This window comes from Ovis canadensis, chromosome 19 (genome assembly GCF_042477335.2).
Source record: "Ovis canadensis isolate MfBH-ARS-UI-01 breed Bighorn chromosome 19, ARS-UI_OviCan_v2, whole genome shotgun sequence".
Classification (NCBI taxonomy): Eukaryota; Metazoa; Chordata; class Mammalia; order Artiodactyla; family Bovidae; genus Ovis; species Ovis canadensis.
The window spans coordinates 19,756,205-19,779,738 of NC_091263.1; the positions used below are offsets into that span (position 1 = coordinate 19,756,205).

The window sequence follows — 23,534 nt, forward strand, 5'->3', positions numbered from 1 at the left end:
TGTGTGCGCCTGGGAGGCGTCCCCCCCTTTGTAGGAACCCCAGAACTCAGTGTGGCCACTGTTGTCCCCTGTTGCAACAAGGGAGTGTAAAGTGAACCTCGGGTTCTGAGCACTGGTTACCTGTGTGTCCAAGAAATAGCTGATGGAGAGTACTGATCTTTGATCTCGGGTGTCCTTGGCCTGCAGTGTCTTGGAGCAGGGCTTGGGTTCCCATCCGGAGATCAGGGCTGGGTTGCTGCAGTGAAAGCACTGGATCGTAGCCACTAGGCCAGTGGTCACTGACAAGGGCCCTGGCCCTTCGGCTCTGCAGAAAAGAACTTCCACAAAGGTGGAGCGCAGTGAAGCAAGTACAGTGTTTTATTAGCAGGAAAGAGTACAGTATGTATGGATCGACACACAGGCAGACTCAGAGGGAGAGTCCCTGAGTCACATCCTCGTGGCAGTTTGAATCACTTATATGGGGCATTTTTTTTCTGGTTTTCCTTTGGCCAGTCATTTTGATTTGCCTGGTTCACAGTCCGTATTTGGTATATCTCAGGATCCTCCCAAGTGTGCTACACATCTCTTAGCCAAGATGGATCCTCTGGGTACAGCGTCCCATGACATAGCTCCCTTGCCGGCCTGCAGGGAGCTTTTCTGTGCATGTGTGGTCTGGGAGGTTTCCTGACTTCCGGAATGAGAAGTATGTGGTTTGAGCAGGCCAGCCTTCTCCCTTAATTGTCTTGCTATTCTTGTCTTGGAATTTTAGTCAATAGAGAATGAATTTTCAGTTGCTTTATCCTGCAGGGGGGCCCATCTGCCTCCTCCCTCAGTACCAGCAGTTCAGCAATTGTATGTTAGTTCCCTACATGCTGTGTCCTGGGATGCTGGGTTCTGAGAAGAAAGCAAAAAGGTTTAAGGTTGTTCCTTGTGTAAGACTTTTGATTCCCAGACAGGAGAGACTTGCACAGTGGCAGGAACACTGCTCAACTCTGGTTCTTCGTTAAGAACCGAGGGGAGGAGTCTGCACACCCAAATGTGCCCCTTTGGATGCCCCGGGATCACTTAGTGGACGGCCTGAAGTCACTTAGGCCAGCCCCAAGTGAAGACAGCCACTTCATCAAATTGAGCGCTTGTATAAAGGCATTCTTAATTGGCTCCCGGTGATGTGAAGTTTAGAAACAGTAATGGCATGGGGTTAAGAGCAGGCGTCTCTAATCAGAGTCTGAGAATCTGCAGAATGGGGTTTATAATAATAGCAGTATCCATCTCATAGGGTTTTCTGTCAATTAAATATAAATACTATATAAAACTCTTGGCACACAGAGAAGTATATAATTTGTATTCGGTTTATTCTTCTATGTGTAATTGGGGGTTGGCAGGAAGAAATACTTCCTGCTGCTCCCTGAGTAAAGGTGAAGCTGACTTGTACCTGCTATACCCACAGCTGCTGGTTTTTCTAGGAGCAACTCAGGGGTTAACTCTGAGAGGGTGTGGGTGGCTTCTGTTTAGATAAAGCCACATCCCAGAGCTTCCTTTCAGCCTGATTTGCTATTGTTAGGGTTTTTTACCACCTCTTTGAAGTTTCAAGACTGACAGATGTTAATAGATAATTCCCTCCCCACCAAATTTTTATGTGTAGGTTTTCAAAAAGAAATCACAGGAAATTTGAGGGGAAGGTAACACTTGGTTTCTGATATTGAAAGGGGGATTTCTAGAGTCTTCTTTAAGCAGTAAATTTCAGATTTCTGTTTCTGTGTCTCCTTTAACCCGAAAAAGACTAGAAATCAGCAAAGAATGTTCTTTTTCATAAATGGACAGGAACTGGAAAACAATCAGTGAGACATGACCAGTTCATTTGGATGTTTTACCCCCTTTAATGAATTGGACACACAGCTAAATAATTAGCAATTAATATTTAGAAATTTTTCATTGAGTTGTTTTCTCATACATAAAAGAATATTCACGTTGGAGGAACAAGACAGCTCTTCAGATTTCCCCGGTGCGCTGCAGGTTGTTAAAATAGCAGCAGTAGAAGGGGGGCGAGCAGACTTTTTCTGTAAAGGGCCAGGTAGTAGATGTTTTAGGGCCAGAAGTGATCTCTGTTGTATGAGCTACTTAGTGTCTCTCTCTTTTTTTTTTAAATTTAACAGCCCTTTAAAAATGGAAAATCCATCCCTCTTGAGGCTGAACGAGAGCAGCCCCTGTGCCCTGGGGCCATAGTTGGCCGACCCCTGCTGAACAGCGTGGAGAATGGGAGGGAGTTTTTAAAATTGAAGTCTAGTTGATTTACAGTGTTGTGTTAATTTCTGCTGTACAGCAAATTAACTCAGTTATACATATATACATGTACATTCCAATATGTATATATAAAGGAATATAGATATACATGTATACATTCCCTTTTTCACATTCTTTTCCATTATGGTTTATCATAGGATACTGAATATAGTTTCCTGTGCTAAACAGTAGGACTTTGTTATTTATCCATCGCATACATTCTCGTTTGCATCTGCTAACCCGAAACTCCCAATCCATCCCTTCCCCAGCCCTCTCCCTCGGGCAAGCACAGGTCTGTTTGCTATGTCTGTGATTCTGTTTGTTTCAGAGATGAGTTCATTTGTGTGCTATTTTAGATTCCATATGTAAGTGATAACATACTGTACTTGTCTTTCTGTCGGACTTTACTAAGCGTGATAACCTCTAGCTCCATCCATGTTGCTGCAAAAATGGCATTTTGTTCTTTTTTATGGTTGAGTCGTATTCTGTTGTCTGTATGTACCACGTCCTCTTTATCCAAGAAGGGAGGGATGTTGTCTCATTAATCATTCATCCAGCTTCTAGGAAACGTCTGCTCAGCATCTAAGTGCCCTGCGCCAGCTGCTTAGTAGAGGGTGGTGATCAGTACCTCTAGATTTCCCCCTGTAGAGCTTACTTTCTCATGGGAGGAACAAGCAGAGAATCAGACACATGTATTTTTAAGACATCTTACGTTGTTACAGACAGGTGTCCACTTGAAGAACAGATTCCCATTGGAGAGTCCAGAGAGTACAGGTGGAGTTGCAGGAGAGGAATGTTATTTTCTGCAGCGTCTGCTGCGGTTTCTGGTGCTGACACTGCATCAGCATCATTTTATCTGTGCCCTCAGTCTTGACCTTGAGGCTCATTCTGTGCTGGGTAACAGGGGCCATCCGTATCTCCACAAGAGTTTCTGTTTCTCCTGTAGTTCAGTCTTTTCCTGCAACCATTTTCCCCCGTCACACTTCAGCCTCTAGTCCCACCTACCCTGGGTCCCATGCAGCCTGCCAGTGTGAGTAAGAACTTAGGTTTTCAAGATTCAATCACCAAATTTTTCCTTCTTCCTGTTTTTTAAAATCTTTTTGAAGTATAATCGATTTACAATGTTAATTCCATACAGCAAAGTGACTCTCTTATATATACATATATATGTGTGTGTGCTCTTTTTCCTACTGGTTTCCATTATGGTTTGACACAGGATGTTGAACATAGTTCCCTGTGCTATAGTAGGAGCTTGTTTATCCATCCTGTGTGTAACAGTTTGCATCTGCTTAACCCAGACACGCATCCATCCCTCTCCCATCCCTTCTTGGTAACCATAAATCTGTTTCTGTGTCTGTGAGTCTGTTTCTATTTTGTAGATAGGTTAATTTGTGCCATATGGGAGATTCCGCATATAAGTGATATTATACGATATTTGTCGTCGCTTAGTATGGTAACCTCTAGGTCCCTCCATGTATCTTGCAGTGGCGTTATTTCATTCTTTCTTATGGCTGAGTAATACTCCATGTGTACAAAGGTGTATATATGTACACCTTTATCCAGTCATCTCTTGATGGACATTTAGGTTATTTGTATGTCCTGGCTATTGTGAATAGTGCCAGCAAAGCATTTTTAAAGGCCAGTGAGGAAGGCTTTGTTCTCAGCTTGTAATCAGCTTGTTCTCAATTCTGATTGGTTGATGGTGAATTTTGATTTCCAAGCTAAGTTTTGAGGGAAGAGTAAAAAACATTGACTAGATGGCCAGATGGACAAGCATCCATGCATCCATGCATCCATGCCTGGAATAAAAACTAACCATACTGTGTCCATAAAAACTGTGCTGATGGGGAAAACACACAGTGCCTGGGGTGTGGACCACTTCCTCCCAGGGCACACCTGCTGACCCGCTGCTTCTCTTTGTTTCCACTTAGAGTACACCAGCAGTAACCCCGACTTGCTGCTGGTCATCTTCCAAGTGACAGGCGTCAGCCTCCTGCCACCGCTGGGCATCGCCACCGCAGTCATCGTCATTTTCTACTGCTACCGCACCCACCGGCAGCAGAAGCTGAGCCCAGCCTGGGAGTCGGGCAAGCCGCGCAAGCTGATGGAGTTCAGCGAGCACCTGGCCATCATCCTGGAGGACGACCGCTCCGACATCAGCTCCACCTGCGCCAACAATATCAACCACAACACGGAGCTGCTGCCCATCGAGCTGGACACCCTGGTGGGCAAGGGGCGCTTCGCCGAGGTCTACAAGGCCAAGCTGAGGCAGAACACGTCTGAGCAGTTTGAGACCGTGGCCGTCAAGATCTTCCCCTACGAGGAGTATGCCTCCTGGAAGACGGAGAAGGACATCTTCTCGGACATCAACCTCAAGCACGAGAACATCCTGCAGTTCCTAACGGCCGAGGAGCGCAAGACGGAGCTGGGCAAGCAGTACTGGCTCATCACTGCCTTCCACGCCAAGGGCAACCTGCAGGAGTACCTGACGCGCCACGTCATCAGCTGGGAGGACCTGCGCCGGCTAGGCGGCTCACTGGCCCGCGGCATCGCGCACCTGCACAGCGACCACACGCTGTGCGGCCGGCCCAAGATGCCCATCGTGCACAGGGACCTCAAGAGCTCCAACATCCTGGTCAAGGGCGACCTCACCTGCTGCCTCTGCGACTTCGGGCTCTCACTGCGGCTGGACCCCACCCTGTCGGTAGATGACCTGGCCAACAGTGGGCAGGTAGGGTGGCCCTGCCCCTTGCTGCTGGCCCCTCCCGCTCAGGCTCCATCCGCCCTGCACTCTGACCTCATCCAGGGGATCCACTCAGCCCAGGAAGTGCCCTGCTCTCCTGCCAGGTTGCCTCCGACAGCCAGCACCACTTCTCTCCCTGGCTCTCGGACCCTTCCCAATCCAGGACAGCCATTTTCTCCTTGAGTCAATCCTCATTTCTTGTCCATTTAGACTTTTTTTCTTTGCTTCAAGCACTGCTAGTATCTCTTTTTCCTTAGGGCAGTACTCAGCCTCTTTCTGCTCTGTACTTTTGGTCCTTATATTACTTTTTTTTAAAAACCATTTTAAAAGGCAGTCTCCTTGAAGTTCAAATCCACACACTTTTGGTCACATCCAACACAAGGCCTTGAACAGGCAAAGAGACCAATAAGTATCTATAGAGTGAGTGAGTGACTGGGTGAAGGGAGAGTTCTTTTGAAACATCTCACAGATGAAAATGGAAACCTTTGTTGGCTAAGGAGCTCTTAGAAACTGGCTAACGTTACCATTGGGCGTCCCAGGTGGCAGTAGTGGTAAAGAAGCCACCTGTCAATGCAGGAGACATGAGAGACTCGGGTTCAGTCCCTGGGTCATGAAGATCCCCTGGAGGAGGAAGTGGTCACCCACTCCAGTATGCTTGCCTAGAGAATCCCATGGACAGAGGAGCCTGGCAGGCTACAGGCCATGGGGTTGCAAGAGTCAGACACGACTGAAGCGACTTAGCACGCACACACACAGCACTGCTGTCATCCTTTATAAAAGATGGGCCCCGTGTTTCACACACCCGAAGCTTGGCTGTGACTGAGAGTGGCGTCTTGGGAGCACCGTCACCTCCTCTGACCAGGCTGAGGGCTGTGCTTTTGGAGCGCCTTGTCACTGCTTAGGCAGCCCTCCAGGGGCACACGTCCAGTGAGGAGATAAGCACGTTGAAATTCGGACAAATCAATGTGCCAGGGTGACCAATCGTGACATAACTTATTGAAAAGAAAATTGTCTTCTCATGCATGACAATAAAAAGCATTATGTTGGAGTAATATTATCAACTCTCTTGACATTCCCCTGGATCCTTGGGAAGGACTTCACTGTTATTTAGTCAGTCTATACAAGCTGCATTATCACTCACTCAAATGATTTTTTCCTTAGAAATATTTTTTTCTTTTTTCCTACGTATCACAGTGTTTTCATACTGTCAGATAAAATCACACAGCATGCCTATCAAAACTATAAAATGACCAGATTTGAGCTTGTAATGGAAATACTTTCATACAGTTTCACTTAGCAGAGCTTTTATGTAATTACCTGACATCTTCGGCACACTAGAACCTGCCGTGGGGTGAACAAAGAAGATTAACGCAACCCTCAGGGGACAAAAAGAATCCTGGCAATTATTATTTTCACCTCGTATCTTGCAGTTTCAAGAATGAAAAGATATTTAATTTGGAAAAACACTGGAAGTATCAGTCACCAGTGTGGTCTCAGGTTCTCTGCAAGGATGTTACGGCACACGTGGTATAATGATCTTGTGTCCTGAGCCTAGACACAGCAGCTCTGGGCTTTGCCATTTCCTTATTTTGGCATTTGTTCTTTATATTCTTTCAAGGTTTTTCAGGGAGAGACAACCTATTTTTTAAAAAATTACATAAGCTCTGCCCTTCTATGCAGGTCTCATTATCTTAAAAATCATCATGCTTTTTACAGATCAACTAACTGCTCCTGTAGGGGCCAAGAGTCAGCCGTATTTTGAAAGCAGACCTACAGCTGGAGTTGGATGATGGGCCTCTGTGTGTGTTCTTCTTTAGGTGGGAACGGCGAGATACATGGCTCCAGAGGTCCTCGAGTCCAGGATGAATCTGGAGAATGTCGAGTCCTTCAAGCAGACGGATGTCTACTCCATGGCCCTGGTGCTCTGGGAGATGACGTCTCGCTGCAACGCCGTGGGAGGTAGGCGTGGACCACCATCCTGGTGCACCTTCAAATGATGTTGTGCTCATTGCTTCAGCACGAGTTCAGGGATACAGAAGAGCTGTTTGAGATCTGGTAGGACACAGATATTCCAGCATGATGTGGAATCACTTAATTGTGCTAAAAAGCCTTGGTTCTGTAGCTGAAAGCCAGGTTCGGAGCATAAAGCATTTTGTCTCCTTTCCTGAAGTATATAATTACTTTTCCCTGGACTTATCTCTCCACTGGTATCTACAGATCTAGCAAGAGAGGAACACTAATAATATTTATAAGAATTCATTTCTGCTTATCAAATGAGAACCATGATTCAGAATATTACCTGATTTTTTTCTTGTATTTTAAGGTTTTTCAGAATTAAAAGGTCCAGAAAATAGATTTTACTTAAAATTTACTTTTATGGACTTAACTTTCCTTTGCTAGAGAAAACAAGCAGAATGGCTTGATGGATTTGTTTAGGTTTTGAAAAATCTAGAGAAGAGAGGTTATTGAGGAATGCAGCATTCTTCAGGGGTACCGGGGAGGTCATGTTTTAGAGGGCATTGTCCCCTTATCTTCCTGGAGATGGGCATGGCTGATGTCCACATCACTTCATCCTTTTCTGAGCCTCCTCTCAGTGGTTACTGTCAGGATCTGAGGTCTCACCTTAGAAGTTTACATATCCTAACTTGCTCCTGGTCGGATGCTAAGTCAAGTCAAGCTAACTCCAATTTTATGTTTAACCCTTTGTTTCATAATAATTGTAGACTCACAGAATCATTGCGTGAGGAGTACAGGGAGTTCCCATATGCTCTTCACCCAGCTTCCCTGGGTTAGGTTAACATCTTACCTAAGCCAAGTACAGCTGTGAAAGATGGGAGGTTGACACTGGTGCCATATCCTTAATTACTCTCTAGGACTCGCTTGTATTTCCAAGTCCCCAGAATTGGGGAACAGGATTCGCTGCAGGATTCCACATCGCCTTGGTGTCCAGGCCACCTCCGTCTCCTTCAGCACGTGATGGTCACTCAGCCTGTTTCTTTCATGACCTTGGCAAGAGTTCAGAGCAGTTATTTTACAGACAGCCTCTCACTGCGAGTTGCTCTATGCCTTCCCATGGTTAGACTGGGACTGTGCTTTTCCAGGCAGGAATGCCACAGGAATGGTGCCGCGCCCTCAGTGCCACATGCAGCTGGTGCGCCAGCGTGCGTGCTGTCCCGTCTCCTCACATGCCGAAGGCGGCACCAGCTCTCTCCATGCGGAGGCTCTACCCTTTCCATTTGTAATTAATACATATCTTGTGGAAAGGCACTTTGACCTGTTTCTACTAAACACCTGTTTAATAAGGAGACTAGGCCTGTTTTTTAATAATAATTTTGCCTGCTGATTTTTAGGGTCAATTACTAGTTCACAGACAACAATTATTACTGCAATGTTTGCTTAATGGTGGTTTTCTATTTTTCTTATCCCTTCTACATACTTTTTCATAGATACTTGGGAAATATCTGTCCTTTCTCTCACCAGCCCGTTATTTATTCATTTTACTCTGTGTTTACATGAATATGGGATTGTGGGTATTTTATTCCGTGGATATTTAATATCATCAGTATTTGTCACTTGGGTCAGTTTTGGTCACTGGGCCAGACTCTCCAGCATTTTGCTCCAGGTGGGTTAGGTTGTCACCGTTGCTGGCTTTGATCATTCCTCCTGCTGAGAACTTCCTTAGCTGACTCTCCAGCATGGGCTAGGCTGGGAGCCTTGCTGTCCTATCACCCATATCCCTGAGTCTCTGCACAGGACGTAGCACTTCCTGTCTGGCTAACCCAGTTATTTTCTGGTTTTCTGCATGAGATGTCTTCCCCCACAGTATTCCCAAAAGTAACTGAATTTTTCCTTGCACAGTGGAATTTGTTTAACCAAGTTTCAGTCACTGAGACTCATTTTCTGCTTGAAGCTTTGACAGCTCCAGAATGAATCCTTAGACCAGACCAGTGTGAACTGTGGAGGAGGAGACAATGCCGCTGTCACTGTCAGAATAAATTCACCTAGATTTTGGTCTCTCTCTCCTTTCAAAACGGCTTGTCGTCCTATGAACATACGCTGGAGACTGTCTCTGCCGTCCCCTCTTAAGGCCTGATTTGAGCTCCCTGCTTCCGTAGTTATCAATGACTGAAGCCCTTTCCTGTTGATATTTGCTGACTGTGGAAGAATTCTGGCTAGTGGGGAAGAACCGAGTTCACCAGCTTTTACAAGATCTAAAAACGGATACAGTATAAACAAGTTTTCCCAAGGAAGGAACAGGGTCCTGTTTGTTCAGTAAGCCTCATAACCTTTAGGATAAGAACAGACGGCTTTGGGGAACCAGAAAAGAGGCCATCCCAGTTCTCATTTTGTTTGATCTTAAGCCCACAGTACGGTTTCTCCCATCAGGCTGCAAAAATCAAAGTAATTTGTCTATCCTCACTTTGGTCCAGCATACAGCCCTTCTCTTGACTAAGTGTGTGAACGCACATGTTAATAACCCCTTTCTTTTGCCTGCTTTTAAAAGTGTTATTATTATTATTGCATGTATGTGTGCCTCAAAAACTGTAAAGGCAGATTTTCAGCCTAATCTTAATTTCAGAGACTTTTATACTTAAAGAGTTTCTTAGAAGGTACATTAAAGTTAGCACCTTCTAAGGGGAGCTAGGATGTGTTGCCTCTTCCCTGCTGTACAAGCACAGATTTCCGTAAAGAAGCTTGCTGACCACTGATGAAACAGGCTTTTTCCCCTCTTTCTTTTTTAAATATTTGCACTTTCAGACACGTTTCTTTCTTTACACATAAAATAGGTAATACCACTCTAGTGGATATTAGGCTTTAATTTATACAGAGGGCAGGATATAAAAGGCCTTCCTGAAGCTTAAACTTCTTTGTATAACTTGAAATACCACATAGAAATTACTGTATTTTTCATGGACAGTCTCATTTCAGAAAAAGAAATGTGGAAAATGCTTACCTCAGTGTGGTGAGTTATAGATTGATATTTTATTTCACAAAATAGAGCCACTGATATTCCCTCCCAGTTATTCTGAGGAGCTGGACATCTGACTGAATGAAGCAGGAGTCTAGGCATCAGGGAACTCTCTTGCAGGGGGAGAATGTGAAATCCCAGCTTTCCTCCCTGGAGAACAGGACCGCATTCTGTTCTCAGGGCTGAGAGTAAACTTTTGGCCTGGATGCCCAGGCGCTGCCTGCTTTTTTTCTGCATTTATCACAGGACTCAGTACTAGACTTTGTCTTGTGCTGCTTACCAGGCCTGGAACACTGAAGGAGACTTTTTTGCAGGCGAGGCAGGGTACACCAGACTGAGTGCCCAGGTTGGCCAAAGATAGTGTGGCAACAGGGTCAGGCAAAGAGGGTTAAATCAGCTCTTGAAGGAACAGTGAGCCTCAGAACTGTCTTCTCTGTGCAAGCAGCACAGAGGGAACATGAGCAAGAGAAAACAGAGGGAACATGAGCAAGAGAAAGCATGACACTGGAGAAGCCATATTCTTCTCAGGTGAGAACGTGCAGACGTAGTAAGAGCACCTTTTGGAAGCAAGCTGGTCCAGCTCCCTTACCACAAGATTCCACCTAGGAGCTCAAGACATGGATTTTCATAAGTGAAGAAGGTGGTCAAAAGTGAAAGGCTTTCTGGTGGAAGTAGGTTTGGTCCAGATGAAGAAGGCCACCAAGAAATGACAGCTACCGTTACATAAGCAACAGCATTATGGAACCATTCAGCCCACTTACCAAGGGTTCTCTGAAGGGTGTGCTGTTACTGTCCCCATTTTACAGGTGGGTAAACTGAGGCTTCAAGAAGTACAACAGTGGAGACAGAAATCAAAGCCCTGTTGTCTGACTCTGGCCCACAGACCCTAAGTGTCCTACTACGGAATTGATAGCTTATTTAGTCTGTGGCAGCTAGGATTACCATTATTATTGTGGAAGGGATAGTCAGTCCTACTCTGCATAATGGCCTTTGACTTGAAGCCTTTCTGAAAGCACCTGGCGGGAACATTCAGCAGTGGCCTCACTGCAGCGTGTTTCCACTGGTGGACTTTGTGAGTCTGTTCATGGGATCCCAAAGCTGCTAAAGGCTGTAGCATGTGTATGTCACATGCCTCGGTGCCTTAAAGTCTGATAACTTCTTTACCCTTTTTCTCTGAGGATGTATCAATTCATTATTTCTTTCACCCAACCTGTATTTTTTGAGTGCCTTCTGTGTGGCAGGCATTATTCAAAATGGGAAGGGTGCAGAGATTCTCAGGAGATGACAAAGTAGAAGGTAGTGAGATTCCCACCTTCTCACAAAAACACCAAAATTACAACTAACTGCTGAGAGCCATCAACAAAAAAGAAACGGTGGAACCTACCAAAAAAGATACCGTAGGTCCAAAGATAAAGAAGAACCCATAACAAGACAGTAAGAGGGGTGTGGTTGCGATAAAATCAAATCCAATACCTGCTGGGTGGGAAACCCACATATTGGAAAGCAATTATATTGTGGAGGTTCTGCCACAGGAATGAAAGCTCTGAGCCTTACATCAGGCTCCCCAGCCTGGAGGTCTGTCAGCGGGAGAAGGAGCCCCCAGAACATCTGACTTTGAAGGTCAGCAAGGTTTGATTGCAGACCTGGGGAAAACAGAAGCTCCACTCTTAGAGGGCACACAGAGTCCTGTGCACAGCAAGACCCAGGGGGAAAAGCAGTGACCTCGTAAGAGCCTGCGGGTATTAGAGGGTCTCTTGCAAGGCTGGGGTACAGCTGTGACTTACTGTGGGGACAGAGACACTGGTGGCAATAGTTCTGGGGAGTTCTCATTGCTGTGAGCCCTCCTAAAGGCCATCATTTTTTCACCATGACTTGGCCCCACACAGCAGCCTATAGGCTCCAATTCTGGGATGCTACAGGCTAACCAACCAGAATGGTGGGAACACAGCTTCACCCATTAACAGACAAGCTGCTTAAAAACTTCCTGAGCATGTGACTGCCCAATAAACACACCTGTTGACACAGCTCTGCCCACCTGAGGGACAAGAACCAGTTTCATGCACTGGTGGGAAGAAACCAATCCCGCCCACCAGGATGCCAGCACAAGCATCTTATACCAGCCTTATCCACCAGGGGGCAGACAACAGAAGCAAGAAGACCTACAACCCTGTAGCCGGTGGAACAGAAACTGCAATCATAGAAAATGGAATGGCAGAATATGTCTGAGGTGAGGAAACAAGATAAACCCCAGATGACCAGCCAAATGAAGTGGAGATAGGCAATCTACCCAAAAAAGAATTCAGAGTGGTAACAGTAAAGATTATCCAAGATCTCAGTAAAAACAATGCAGGCACAGATAGAAAAGATGCAAGGAATTCTTTAAAAAGAGCTAGAAGATCTAAAGAACGAACAAGCATAGATGAACAATAAAATACTGAAATGAAAAATGCACTCAAATGAGTAGAATAGATGAAGCAGAAGAATGGATAAGTGAGTTGGAATACAGAATTGTGGAAATCGCTACTATAGAACAGAATATAAAGAAGAGAATGAAAAGAAATGAAGAGTCTGAGAGACCTCAGGAGCAACATTGAACGCACCCATGTTTTCATCATAGGCTCCCACAAGAAGAGAGAGAAAGGACCTGAGAAAATATTTGAAGAGATATCAGCTGAAAAGTTCCCTGACATGGGAAAGTAAACAGTCAACCATGTCCAGAAAGCTCAGAGAGTCCCAGGCAGGATAAACACAAGGAGGAACACTCAAGACTCACAATAATCCAGTTGACAAAAATTAAAGACAAAGAAAATTTTACAGCAACAAGGAAAAATCAACAAAAGGATGCAAAAGAACTCCCATAAGGTTATAAAGCTGATTTTTCAGCCGAAACTCTTAGGAAGTGGCATATTTAAAGGTATGAAAGGGAAGAGTGTACAAGCAGGAGTCTACAAGCAACGTTCTCTTTCAGATGCAATTAAGAAATCAAGTTTTACAGACAAAAGCTGGAGAATTCTGCACCACGAAACCAGCTTTGCAACAAACGCTAAAGGAACTTCTCTAGGCAAAAAAGAAAGGGCCACAACTAGAAACAAGCAAATTACAAACGGCAAAGCTCACCACTAAAGGCAGACACGTAATGGCAGGAAATCATTCATATTCAAATATGATGACAAAACCAGCGATTGTGAGACTAGGAGAGCACAGATACAGGATATTGGAAATGTGTTTGACATGAGAAGGCAAGCAACTTAAAACAGTCTTGTTTATATATGGACTGCTGTATCCAAACCTCATGGTAATCACAAGAGGAAAACCTACAGTAGATACACACGGATAAAGCAGCCGAAACACAACACTAAAGTCATCAATCACAAGAGAAGAAAAGAGAAAGGAAAGAAAGAAACACCTACAAAACGCAATTCCAGAACAATTAGTAAAATAGCAAAAAAAGAACATATACATTGATAATTTTCTGAAATGGAACTGGATTAAATGCTCCAACCAAGAAACACAGACTGGCTAAATGCTTACAAAAACAAGGCCTATATATGTGCTGTTTACAAAAGACATACTTCAGACCTAGGGACACATACAGACTGAACGTGAGGGGATGGAAAAAGGTATTCCATGCAGGTGGAAATCAAAAGGAAGCTGGAGTAACAATACATATATCAGACAAAATAGACTTTAAAGACTGTTACAAGATACAAAGACTGACACTACATACTCATCAAGGGATCAATCCAAGAAGAAGATATAACAATTGTAATATATTTATATATATGTACATATATATGTGCATATATATTCCGTCCATGGAATTTTCCAGGCAAGAGTACTGGAGTGGGTTGCCATTTCTTTCTCCAGGGGATCTTCCCGACCCAGAGATTGAACCCGGGTCTCCAGCATTGCAAGCAGACAGTTTTACTGTCTGAGCCACCAGGTAATCAGTAAATATATATGCACCCAACATAGGAGCACTTCAATATATACGGCAAATACTAATAGCCATTAAAGGAGAAATCAACAGTGACACACTTTGATCAGTGGATGGATCATTCAGAAAGAAAATAAAGAAACACAGGCCTTAAATGACACATTAGACCAGAGGGACTTAACTGATATTTATAGAGCATTCCATTAAAACTGTGAAGAACAAAAACATGTGGAGGCTAAACAGTGTGCTACTGAAAAGTCACCGACTGAAAAAATCAAAGAGGAAGTCAGAAAATGCCCAGAGACAGATGAAAACAAAGCATGACAGTGCAGAACAGAGGCAGCAAAACCAGTTCTAAATGGAAAGCTTGTATCAATGCAGTCTTATCTCAGGAAACAGGATAAATCCCAAATAAGCAACCTGAGGTTATACCTAAAGCAACAAATGAAACCCATAGTACAAGCAAAGAGATCGTAAAGATCAGAGCAGTAAAAGATGAAATGGAGACAAAAAAAAAAAACAATAGATAAGGTCAGTGAAACTCTATAGCTAGTTCTTTGAAAAGATAAACAAAATTGGCAAACCTTTAGCCAGACTCATCAAGAAAAACTAGAGGGCTCAAATCAATAAAATTAGAGACGAAAAAGGAAAAGCTACAGTGGACATCACAGAACACAAAGGACCATTAGAGACTACTACAAGCAACTATACGCCAATAAAATGGGCAACTTAGAATGAACGGACACATTCTGAAAAAGGTACAATCTCTCAAGACTGACCCAGGAAGAAACAGAAAATATGAACAGACCAATCACAAGTATGGAGTTGAAGCCATGATTTTAAAATTCCCAACAAACAAAAACACTCCCATACTCATTCTATGAGGCCATCACTCTGCTACCAAAACCAGACAAAGATATCAGAAAAGAAGAAAATCACAGACCAATATCACTCTTGAACATAGACCCAAAAATCTTCAACAAAAATACTAGCAAATCAAATCCTACAATACAGTAAAAGGACCATAGACCATGATCAAGTGGGATTTACTGCTGAGATGCAAGGATTTTTCCCTAATATCTGCAAATAAATCAGCATAATACACCATATTAACTGAAGAATAAATTTGTTTCTTATAGTAAACACTCATACCATATGATATAAATAAACCATCATACCATATGATCCTCTCAACAGATACAGAAAAAGCTTCTGACAAAATTCACACTCATGTATGAGGAAAATCTCCAGGAGGTGGACATAGAGGGAACGTACTTCAACATAACAAAAGCCATATATGACAAACCTACAGTCAGCATCCCACTGAATGGTGATAAGCTGAAAGCATTTCCTCTAAGGTCAGAACAAGGTACGGATGTCCACTCTCATCAGTTTATTCAACAGCTTTGGAAATCCTAGCCACTATAATCAGAGAAGAAAAGGAATGAAAAGGAATCCAAATGGGAAAAGAAGTAAAACTATCACTGTTTGCAGATAACATGATACTACAGATAGAAAATCCTGAAGATGCTACCAGAAAACTATCTGAGCTCATCAGTGAATTTGGTAACATTGCAGGATACAAAATTAAGACACAGAAATCTGTTGCATTCCTACACACTAACACCAAAAGACCAGAATATGAAATTAAAGGAACAATCCTATTTATCATTGCATCAAAAAGAACAAAATACCTAGGGATAAATCTACCTAAGGAGGCAAAAAACGTGTACTCCAAAAATTTTATACATGCTGAAGAAAGAAACCAAAGGTAACACAAACAGATGGAAAGATACACCATGTTTCTGGATCGGAAGACATATTGTCAAAATGACTATACTACCCAAGGCAATCTACAGATTCAGTGCAGTCTCTATCAAATAACCAGTGGCATGTTTCATAGAACTGGAATAAAATTTTTTTACATTTGCGTGGAGACACAAAAGACCCAGAATAGCCAAAGCAATCCTGAGGAAGAAAAACAGAGCTGGAAAAATCAGGCTCCCTAACGTCAGACTATACAACAAAGCTATGGTAATCAAAAAAGTATGGTATTGGCGCAAAAACAGAAATACAGATCAACAGCACAGGAGAGAAAGGGCAGAATGAACCCATGCACCCATGGTCAATTAATCTGCACAAAGGAGGCAAACACATACAGTGGAGAAAACGCAGTATCTTCAATAAATGGTGCTGGGAAAACTGAACAGCTACATGCAAAATAATGAAATTAGAACATTCTCTAACACCATACACAAAAATAAACTCAAAATGGATTAAAGACCTAAAGACAGGACAGGATAATACAAAACTCTTAGAAGATAACATAGGCAAGACACTCTTTGACATAAATCACAGCTATGTCTTTTTAGATTCATCTTCTAGAGTAATGGAAATAAAAACAAAAGGGACCTAATTAAACTCAAAAGCTATTGCACAGTAAAGGAAACCATGAACAAAATGAAAAGATAACTCACAGAATGGGAGACAATATTTGCAAACCACGAGACTGACAAGGGATTAATCTCCAAAATTCACAAACAGTTCATGCGGCTCAATATCAAACAAACAGCCCAATCAAAAAATGGGCGAAGACCTAAATAGGACATTTCTCTAAAGAAGCCATACAGATGGCCAAAAGGCACATGAAAAGATGGTCAGTACTGCTAGTCACTCAGTTCAGTTCAGTCGCTCAGTCGTGTCCGACTCTTTGTGACCCCATGGACTGCAGCACGCCAGGCCTCCCTGTCCATCACCAACTCCCGGAGTTCACCCAAACTCACATCCATTGAGTTGGTGATGCCATCTAGCCATCTCATCCTCTGTCATCCCCTTTTCCTCCTGACCGCAATCTTTCCCAGCACCAGGGTCTTTTCAAATGAATCAGCTCTTCACATCAGGTGGCCAAAGGATTGGAGTAATCACTGCTACTGCTGCTGCTAAGTCGCTTTAGTCATATCCGACCCTGTATGACCCCAAAGATGGCAGCCCACGAGGCTCTGCCATCCCTGGGATTCTCCAGGCAAGAACACTGAAGTGGGTTGCCATTTCCTTCTCCAATGCATGAAAGTGAAAAGTGAAAGAAGTCGCTCAGTTGTGTCCAACTCTTTGCAACCCCATGGACTGCAGCCTACCAGGCTCCTGTCCATGGGATTTTCCAGACAAGAGTACTGGAGTGGGATGCCATTGCCTTCTCCAAGAGTAATCACTAGAGAAATGCAAATCAAAACTACAAAGAGAGAGCACCTCACACCAATCAGAGCAAACAATAAATGTTAAGAGAGGCTGTGGACAAAAGCGGATCCTCCTGAACTGTTACTGGGAGAACAATATGGTGGTTCCTTACAAAACCAAAAATAAAGCTACCATATGATCCAGTGATCCCAGTCCTAGGCATACATCTGGAGAAAACCATGGTTCAAAAGGATAGATATCACCCCAGTGTCCATTGCAACACTATTTAAAATAGTCAAGACATGGAGGCAACCTAAATATCCATTGCTAGGTGAATGGATAAAGAATATGTAGTTCATATATACGATGGAATGATACTCAGCCATGAAAAAGAGACACAATGCCGTTTGCAGCCACATGGATGGACCTGGAGGTGATTATACTAAGTAAAATAAGTTCAGACAGAAAAGGACAAATGATACGTTGCTTATATGTGGAGCCTTAAAAGATACAAATGAATTACAAAACAGACTCACAGACTTAGAAAAACGTATGGTTATTAAAGAGAAAGGTGATAGAGATGGATAAATAGGGAGTTTGGGATTGAAATATACACACTGCTACATATCAGATAGATAACCAAGAAGGACCTAGTGTATAGTACAGGGAACTCTATTCAATATTCTGTGATCACCTAAATGGGAAAAGAAATTGAAAAAGAATAGATACATATATATGTATAAATGAATCACTTTGCGGTACACCTGATGCTGGTACAGCATTTTTAATCAACTATAGACCAATATAAACTTTTTTAAATGCTGAGAGTGCAGCAGTGAGAAAAATCTTTGTCCTCGAGGGACAGAGTGTCTAATGAAGAGCTAATACGGCGTGCTGCACTCCATGAGGTTACCAAAGACTCGGACCCAACTTAGTAAGTGAACAACAACCAAATATGCTAGAAAGACAAGCAGTGTGTCATTATCAGGGCTGGGGATGATGGTTGCAGAAAGGAAAACCAAGTTGGGCATAGCTAATAACAGAGACTGCTACTTCAGAGACTTAGGTCATCTGGAAGTATGCAACAGAAAAAACAAGAAAACAGGTTTTTCAGAGTCGTTTGAGGAGGGAACAAGATGGAAGGAGCTGGCTGGTGTGTTATTGTTTTATAAAGGAGTAAGTCATAACTCACCATCTCTCCAGGACAAACCTGGAGACTGGCTCTCTTACAAAGAAATCTCTGTCCTGGCTTTGGGTTCGTCTGGTGTCCATGCAGGAGTTTGTGTGTAATGTGTGGGAGGCAGAGGAAGGCGGGTCCTTTCAGGGCCCCCCTCTGGGAGCACGGCAGGCAGTGTTCATGTCACCCAGCCAAACTGGCCCCCAGGCCGCCTGACTTTCAAACCCCTCGCCATGTCAGCCTTTGAATAGCAGCTGACACACAGCAGCCAGCTGAGCAAGTATTTTCACAAGATGACGAGAAACAAACTCAGCTTGCTGCAGCCTGTGAGGCAGAAAAAAATGAATCAAAAGGAAAGGAGTGGGGTGGGGGCAGGGAAGAGGGTGGGAGAGGAGTGAAGAGAGCCTGGGATAGCAACCTTCGCCTTCCTGCGTTTTGAGGCAGGATAATTTGGAAGGAAGACAGATATAAAAGGGTTCCGCTCTGGGGAAAACTGCCAACAATTTTGCAGCTCTGTGAAGTTGGAACCACGATCAAAACAGCAGCTGTGGACCAGATGCTGACTTTAAGAGGAGCATCCCTATTGCCCAGGCCCCTCTGAGCACCAGAGCTCGAGACGCGGACTTTTCTTCTGACAGCCTCCAGCCAGACAAAGAGTGCCAAGGGGTGAGGTTGAGGCCCTGGCCCTCAGGGGAGCCTGGGATGGGGGTGGAAAGAAGAGCAGTGAGATCTAGAAGCTTCCTAGAGCGGCAACTGTTTGAAGCCTTCAAGGAGATCCCAGGGTGTCCCTGGTGTACCTAGCCCTGGGTGGTGGGGGAGGGGTGCTGATCTCAGCAGGTGGTCCTGTTGGGGGAGCAGGGTGTCAGCCAGGGGATGGACCGAACCCTTAGGTCAGCCGGACTCTTGAAGAGGAATCCAAGTTCAGCAGTCTGTAGGGAAAAGAAGGCAGGAAAGGCCTAGGAGAGAAGGAACAGGAAGTGAGACACGACGTGGAGGGTGCTGGTGAGGCCCAGGCGGTCACCTGGGGAACAGATGAAGCATGATCCCGCTGGGGACTGCGGACGCTGGGGCAGAGCGCACACACATCTCAGCATCACACCCCTGACTCCGGGTTTATCTTCCACCTGCTGTCAGTTGACAGGTAGTGCCTCCCACTGGCATCTGCAGTTCTGCATGCCCAGCTCTAACCGCTCACAGATCTTGTATTGAGTTTAGGATCCACAGCTGCTTGACTCACGGATGCAAAGCTCACGTATACAGAGGATCAAGGGGGAGACTGGGCGTCTGCGGATGTTGGCGTCTGCCTCTGGTCCTGGGGCCGGCCCCTGCAGGTGCTGAGGGAGCAGTGTGCTGAGCGATGGTGGCTGCCCTTGCGCTCCCTTTTGTGCTGTGGATATGGAAACTGAGGCACAAAGTGTTGCCCTCTCTCTTCTAAGTCCTCACCTCTAGTTTGTGATGGGATCCAGGCAGGCATAACCAACAATATCCCTGCTTACGATGCATATTGTTAGCACTTTTAAGTGCTAAACTTAATCTTACTCTCTAAGCTCCTTGATTCTTTTTTCATAGAGGTATTTCCTTTTTTTTTTTTTTTTTGGCCACAGTGCACAGCACACGGACTCTTAGTTCCCTGACCAGGGATCGAACCTATGGTCCCTGCAGTGGAAGCATAGAGTCCTAACCACTGGACTGCCAGGGAAGGCCCCAAATTTTTAGAAGATGGTGTTTTAAAAGATGGCACTCTCTGACCTACCCTTTGACTTGCTTTCTCTGCTGTTCTTCATATTATTTAATCAAGGGCACAAAGAGGAAAATGCCACAGTCTCACTTATCCCCACCTGCACTGCCACCAGCCTGATCCCAGGACTGATTCTGATCCAGACATGAACTGCACCACAGTCACATCCTCCAGAGGCAAGACACTTAGACTGTTCAGACTCCCATGTTGTCATTGGCTTCAGACTGCCCCCAGGGCTGAGGCTGTCATATTCTAGAAATCTCCAGGCCAGGAAGCTCCTATTAGCCAAGGGCAGTTCTCCACAGAAGGGAGAGAGTGTGTGCCCTTACGACCCAATGCCTGCAGCAGCTGGGGGCTGGTGCCTATGGCTCAGTAAAGGGGCTTTAGGCAGGCTGCCAGCCACACCTGCTATGGCTGGAAAGGGAGAGTCAGTGGACTAATACATTGTCTAAGGAGCGGTTTATGTCATATGCAGACCCTGTCACACCACATTATATTACACATACCTCAGGGCGTGGCTCAGTAAAGGGGCTTTAGGCAGGCTGCCAGCCACACCTGCTATGGCTGGAAAGGGAGAGTCAGTGGACTAATACATTGTCTAAGGAGCGGTTTATGTCATATGCAGACCCTGTCACACCACATTATATTACACATACCTCAGGGCGTGGCACATTATATTACACATACCTCAAGACAGCACCATCATTTGATCAGATTGGGCTACAGGACAGCTCTGGAGCGGGGACATGGAGGTCATCCAGTTCAGAAGCCCATTCAGTTTAGAGAAGAGAAGAGTCAGGTCAGAGTAAACGCTTACTGAGAACAAACTCTGATTCTGAGTTCTCAGCTCTTGCTTGAATCCAAGCCAGCTCATATTTATTGAAAGCCACCTATGTATAAGACATAATTTTAGGAGGGAATTAGAACATAAAACTCAGTCTGTGTCTTGGTCTTTAGGAATTTACAGTCTGGTAAAAAGGTAAAGGAATGGAAGAAAGAAATAAGACATCTAAGTACTATCCAAAGTAACATTCAGATCTCACCTCCAGAGTGGTACAGACTTAGGGCCTGCGGGCTCTTGAAGGCAGAAGCAGACACACAGTAGGATGGTTTATGCTAGTCTCAAAGTGATGGGGGCTACGAGGAGGGTGAGAGAAGCCTTCATCCCAACTAAGGAAAAAAACAGTATCCTGCCAGCGCTTCTAGCTGGGTGAGGCTGAAGAAGATAAATATGCAAGAGGGTTCTGGGAACGGGGGAAAGTCAAATAAACAAGAACAAACCATCTCTTTTCAAAATGTCATTTTGCCTTAAATGCTTCTTCAATTCTAAGCCTGTAAGGGCAATTTATTGAAAGTTTCACTCATTAAACAGGGTTATTTTGAAGTAAAGGCCAAAGGTTGTATTTGTTTTGGAGGAAAATGTTGAATCATGCCCACTCTTCCCTTTGGGCTCAGACATGTTTCAGTGCTGTAGTGTTTTTATTTTCTAAATTGTCCTGTGACTCACTGATGTGGGTATTGTCCCACCCACTTAAATTAACAACCTTTCTAATCTTCACCTCGAGTTTATACATGGGCCACTTTGGATAGGACCTAAGATTCACTCATTTGTGATAAAAACTCTCAACAAATATGGCACAGAGGGAACACAATTCAACATAATAAAGACCACTTACGATAAATCTACAGCTAACATTATACTCAGTTGTGAAAAGTTGAAAGGTTTTTATCTAAAATTAAGAACATGACAAGTATGCCAAAGTTGCCACTTCTATTTAACATATTATTGGAAGTTTTAGGTACAGCAGTTAAACAAGAAAAAAAGAGGCATCCAAATAAGTAGAGAAGAAATTGTCACCATTTGCAGATGACATGATATTATATGTAGAAAACCCTAAAGATACCACCAAAAATCTAATGGGACTAATGAATGAATTCAGTTAAGTTGCAGGATGCAGGATTAATGTATAGAAATCTGTTGCATTTCTAAACACTAATGATGAACTATTGGAAAGAGAAATTAAGAAAACAATCTGATTTACAATCAAATAAGAATAAAATACCTAGGGATTAATTTAACCAAGGGTAGAAGACTACCTGTACTCTAAACACTATAAGACATTGAATAAGGGTAAATGGAAAGATATCCCATGTTCATGGAATAAAAGATTAATATTGTTAAAATGTTCATAATATTCAAAGCAGTCTGCAGATTTAATGTAATCCCTATCAAAATACCCATGACATTTTTCACAGAACTAGAACAAAATAATCCTAAAATGTATGGAACTACCAAAGACCCCAAATAGCCAAAGTAATCTTGAGAGAAAAAGAACAAAACTGGAAGAATCATGCTCCCTGACTTCAGACTGTACTACAAAGCAGCTGTACTACAAAGCAGCTGTACTACAAAGCAGCAGTAATCAAAATGGTGTGGTACAGGCACAAAAATAGACATGGAGACCAATGGAACAGAATAGAGGGCCCAGAAATAATCCCACGCACCTGCGGTCAACTACCCTGCAACACAGGGGGCAAGGATATACAACGGAGAGAAGCCATTCTCTTCAGTAAGTGGTGCTGGGAAAGCTGGACAGTTACGCACGAAAGAGTGAAATGACAGTTTTTCATACTACATGCAAAAAAGTATGTGTGTACACACACACACACACACACACACACATAATGGAATATTAGCCATAAAAGAGAATGAAATTTTGCCATTTGTAATGACATGGATGGAGCTAGAGGATATTATGCTTAGTGAAATAAGGCGGACAGAGAAAGACAAATACTGCTTGATTTCACTTAAATATGAAATCTACAGAATGAAATAAGAGGCAGATAAACTGCCACTCATCGCCAGCAGGGTGGGGGCTGAGGGGAGGGGAAATGGGTGAGGGTGATTAACAGATACAGACTACTAGGAATGAGATAGGTAAGTTACAAGAGTACAGTGGACAGCATAGAAAACATAGCTGTCTTTACAACTTTATAAGAGCACAGCCTATAAAAACACTGAGTTACTCTGTTGTATACCTGAAACCGATACGATGTGGTCCATACCTGAAACTGATACAATGTGGTCCGCCTGCCAGTCAAGGAGATCTAAAAGACGCAGGTTCTATCCCTGGGTCGGGAAGATCCCCTGGAGTCGGAAATGGCAAACCACTCCAGTATCCTTGCCTGGAAAATCCCATGGACAGAGAAGCCTGGTGGGCTCCAGTCCATGGGGTCACAAAGAGATGGACGTGACTGAGCAACTGTACTTCAATTGGAAAAAATTAGAAGGAAATAAGTGACATGAATTTCCCTTAAAAAAAGAAAAGAAATGGACCTTATTGAAACCTGAAACTCTGATGAAGGGTTTACATCATCCTTCATTATTTTCTTTTTAGCGAGTACCACTGAAGGAAAATTACATTTTAGAATTGTGTTTGTTATCAATCTCTCTCCCCTGTCAGCTAACTAAAACAGCATTTCTGAACCTCTTTTTCATTATTACTATTGAAAGGAGCCTTTGTAGACTTCTTTTTT

At 43.7% G+C, this 23,534-nt stretch overlaps 1 protein-coding gene across 1 annotated transcript in view; it reads left to right on the top strand.

Moving 5' to 3' along the window:
* The window catches only part of TGFBR2 (transforming growth factor beta receptor 2), an 89,357-nt gene that overhangs the window by 59,727 nt on the left and 6,096 nt on the right, over positions 1-23,534 (top strand). The window contains exons 4-5 of the mRNA XM_069561226.1: positions 4,191-4,990; positions 6,820-6,961. Coding sequence (XP_069417327.1) covers positions 4,191-4,990; positions 6,820-6,961 — 942 coding nt within the window. The remainder of the gene's footprint in view (positions 1-4,190; positions 4,991-6,819; positions 6,962-23,534) is intronic.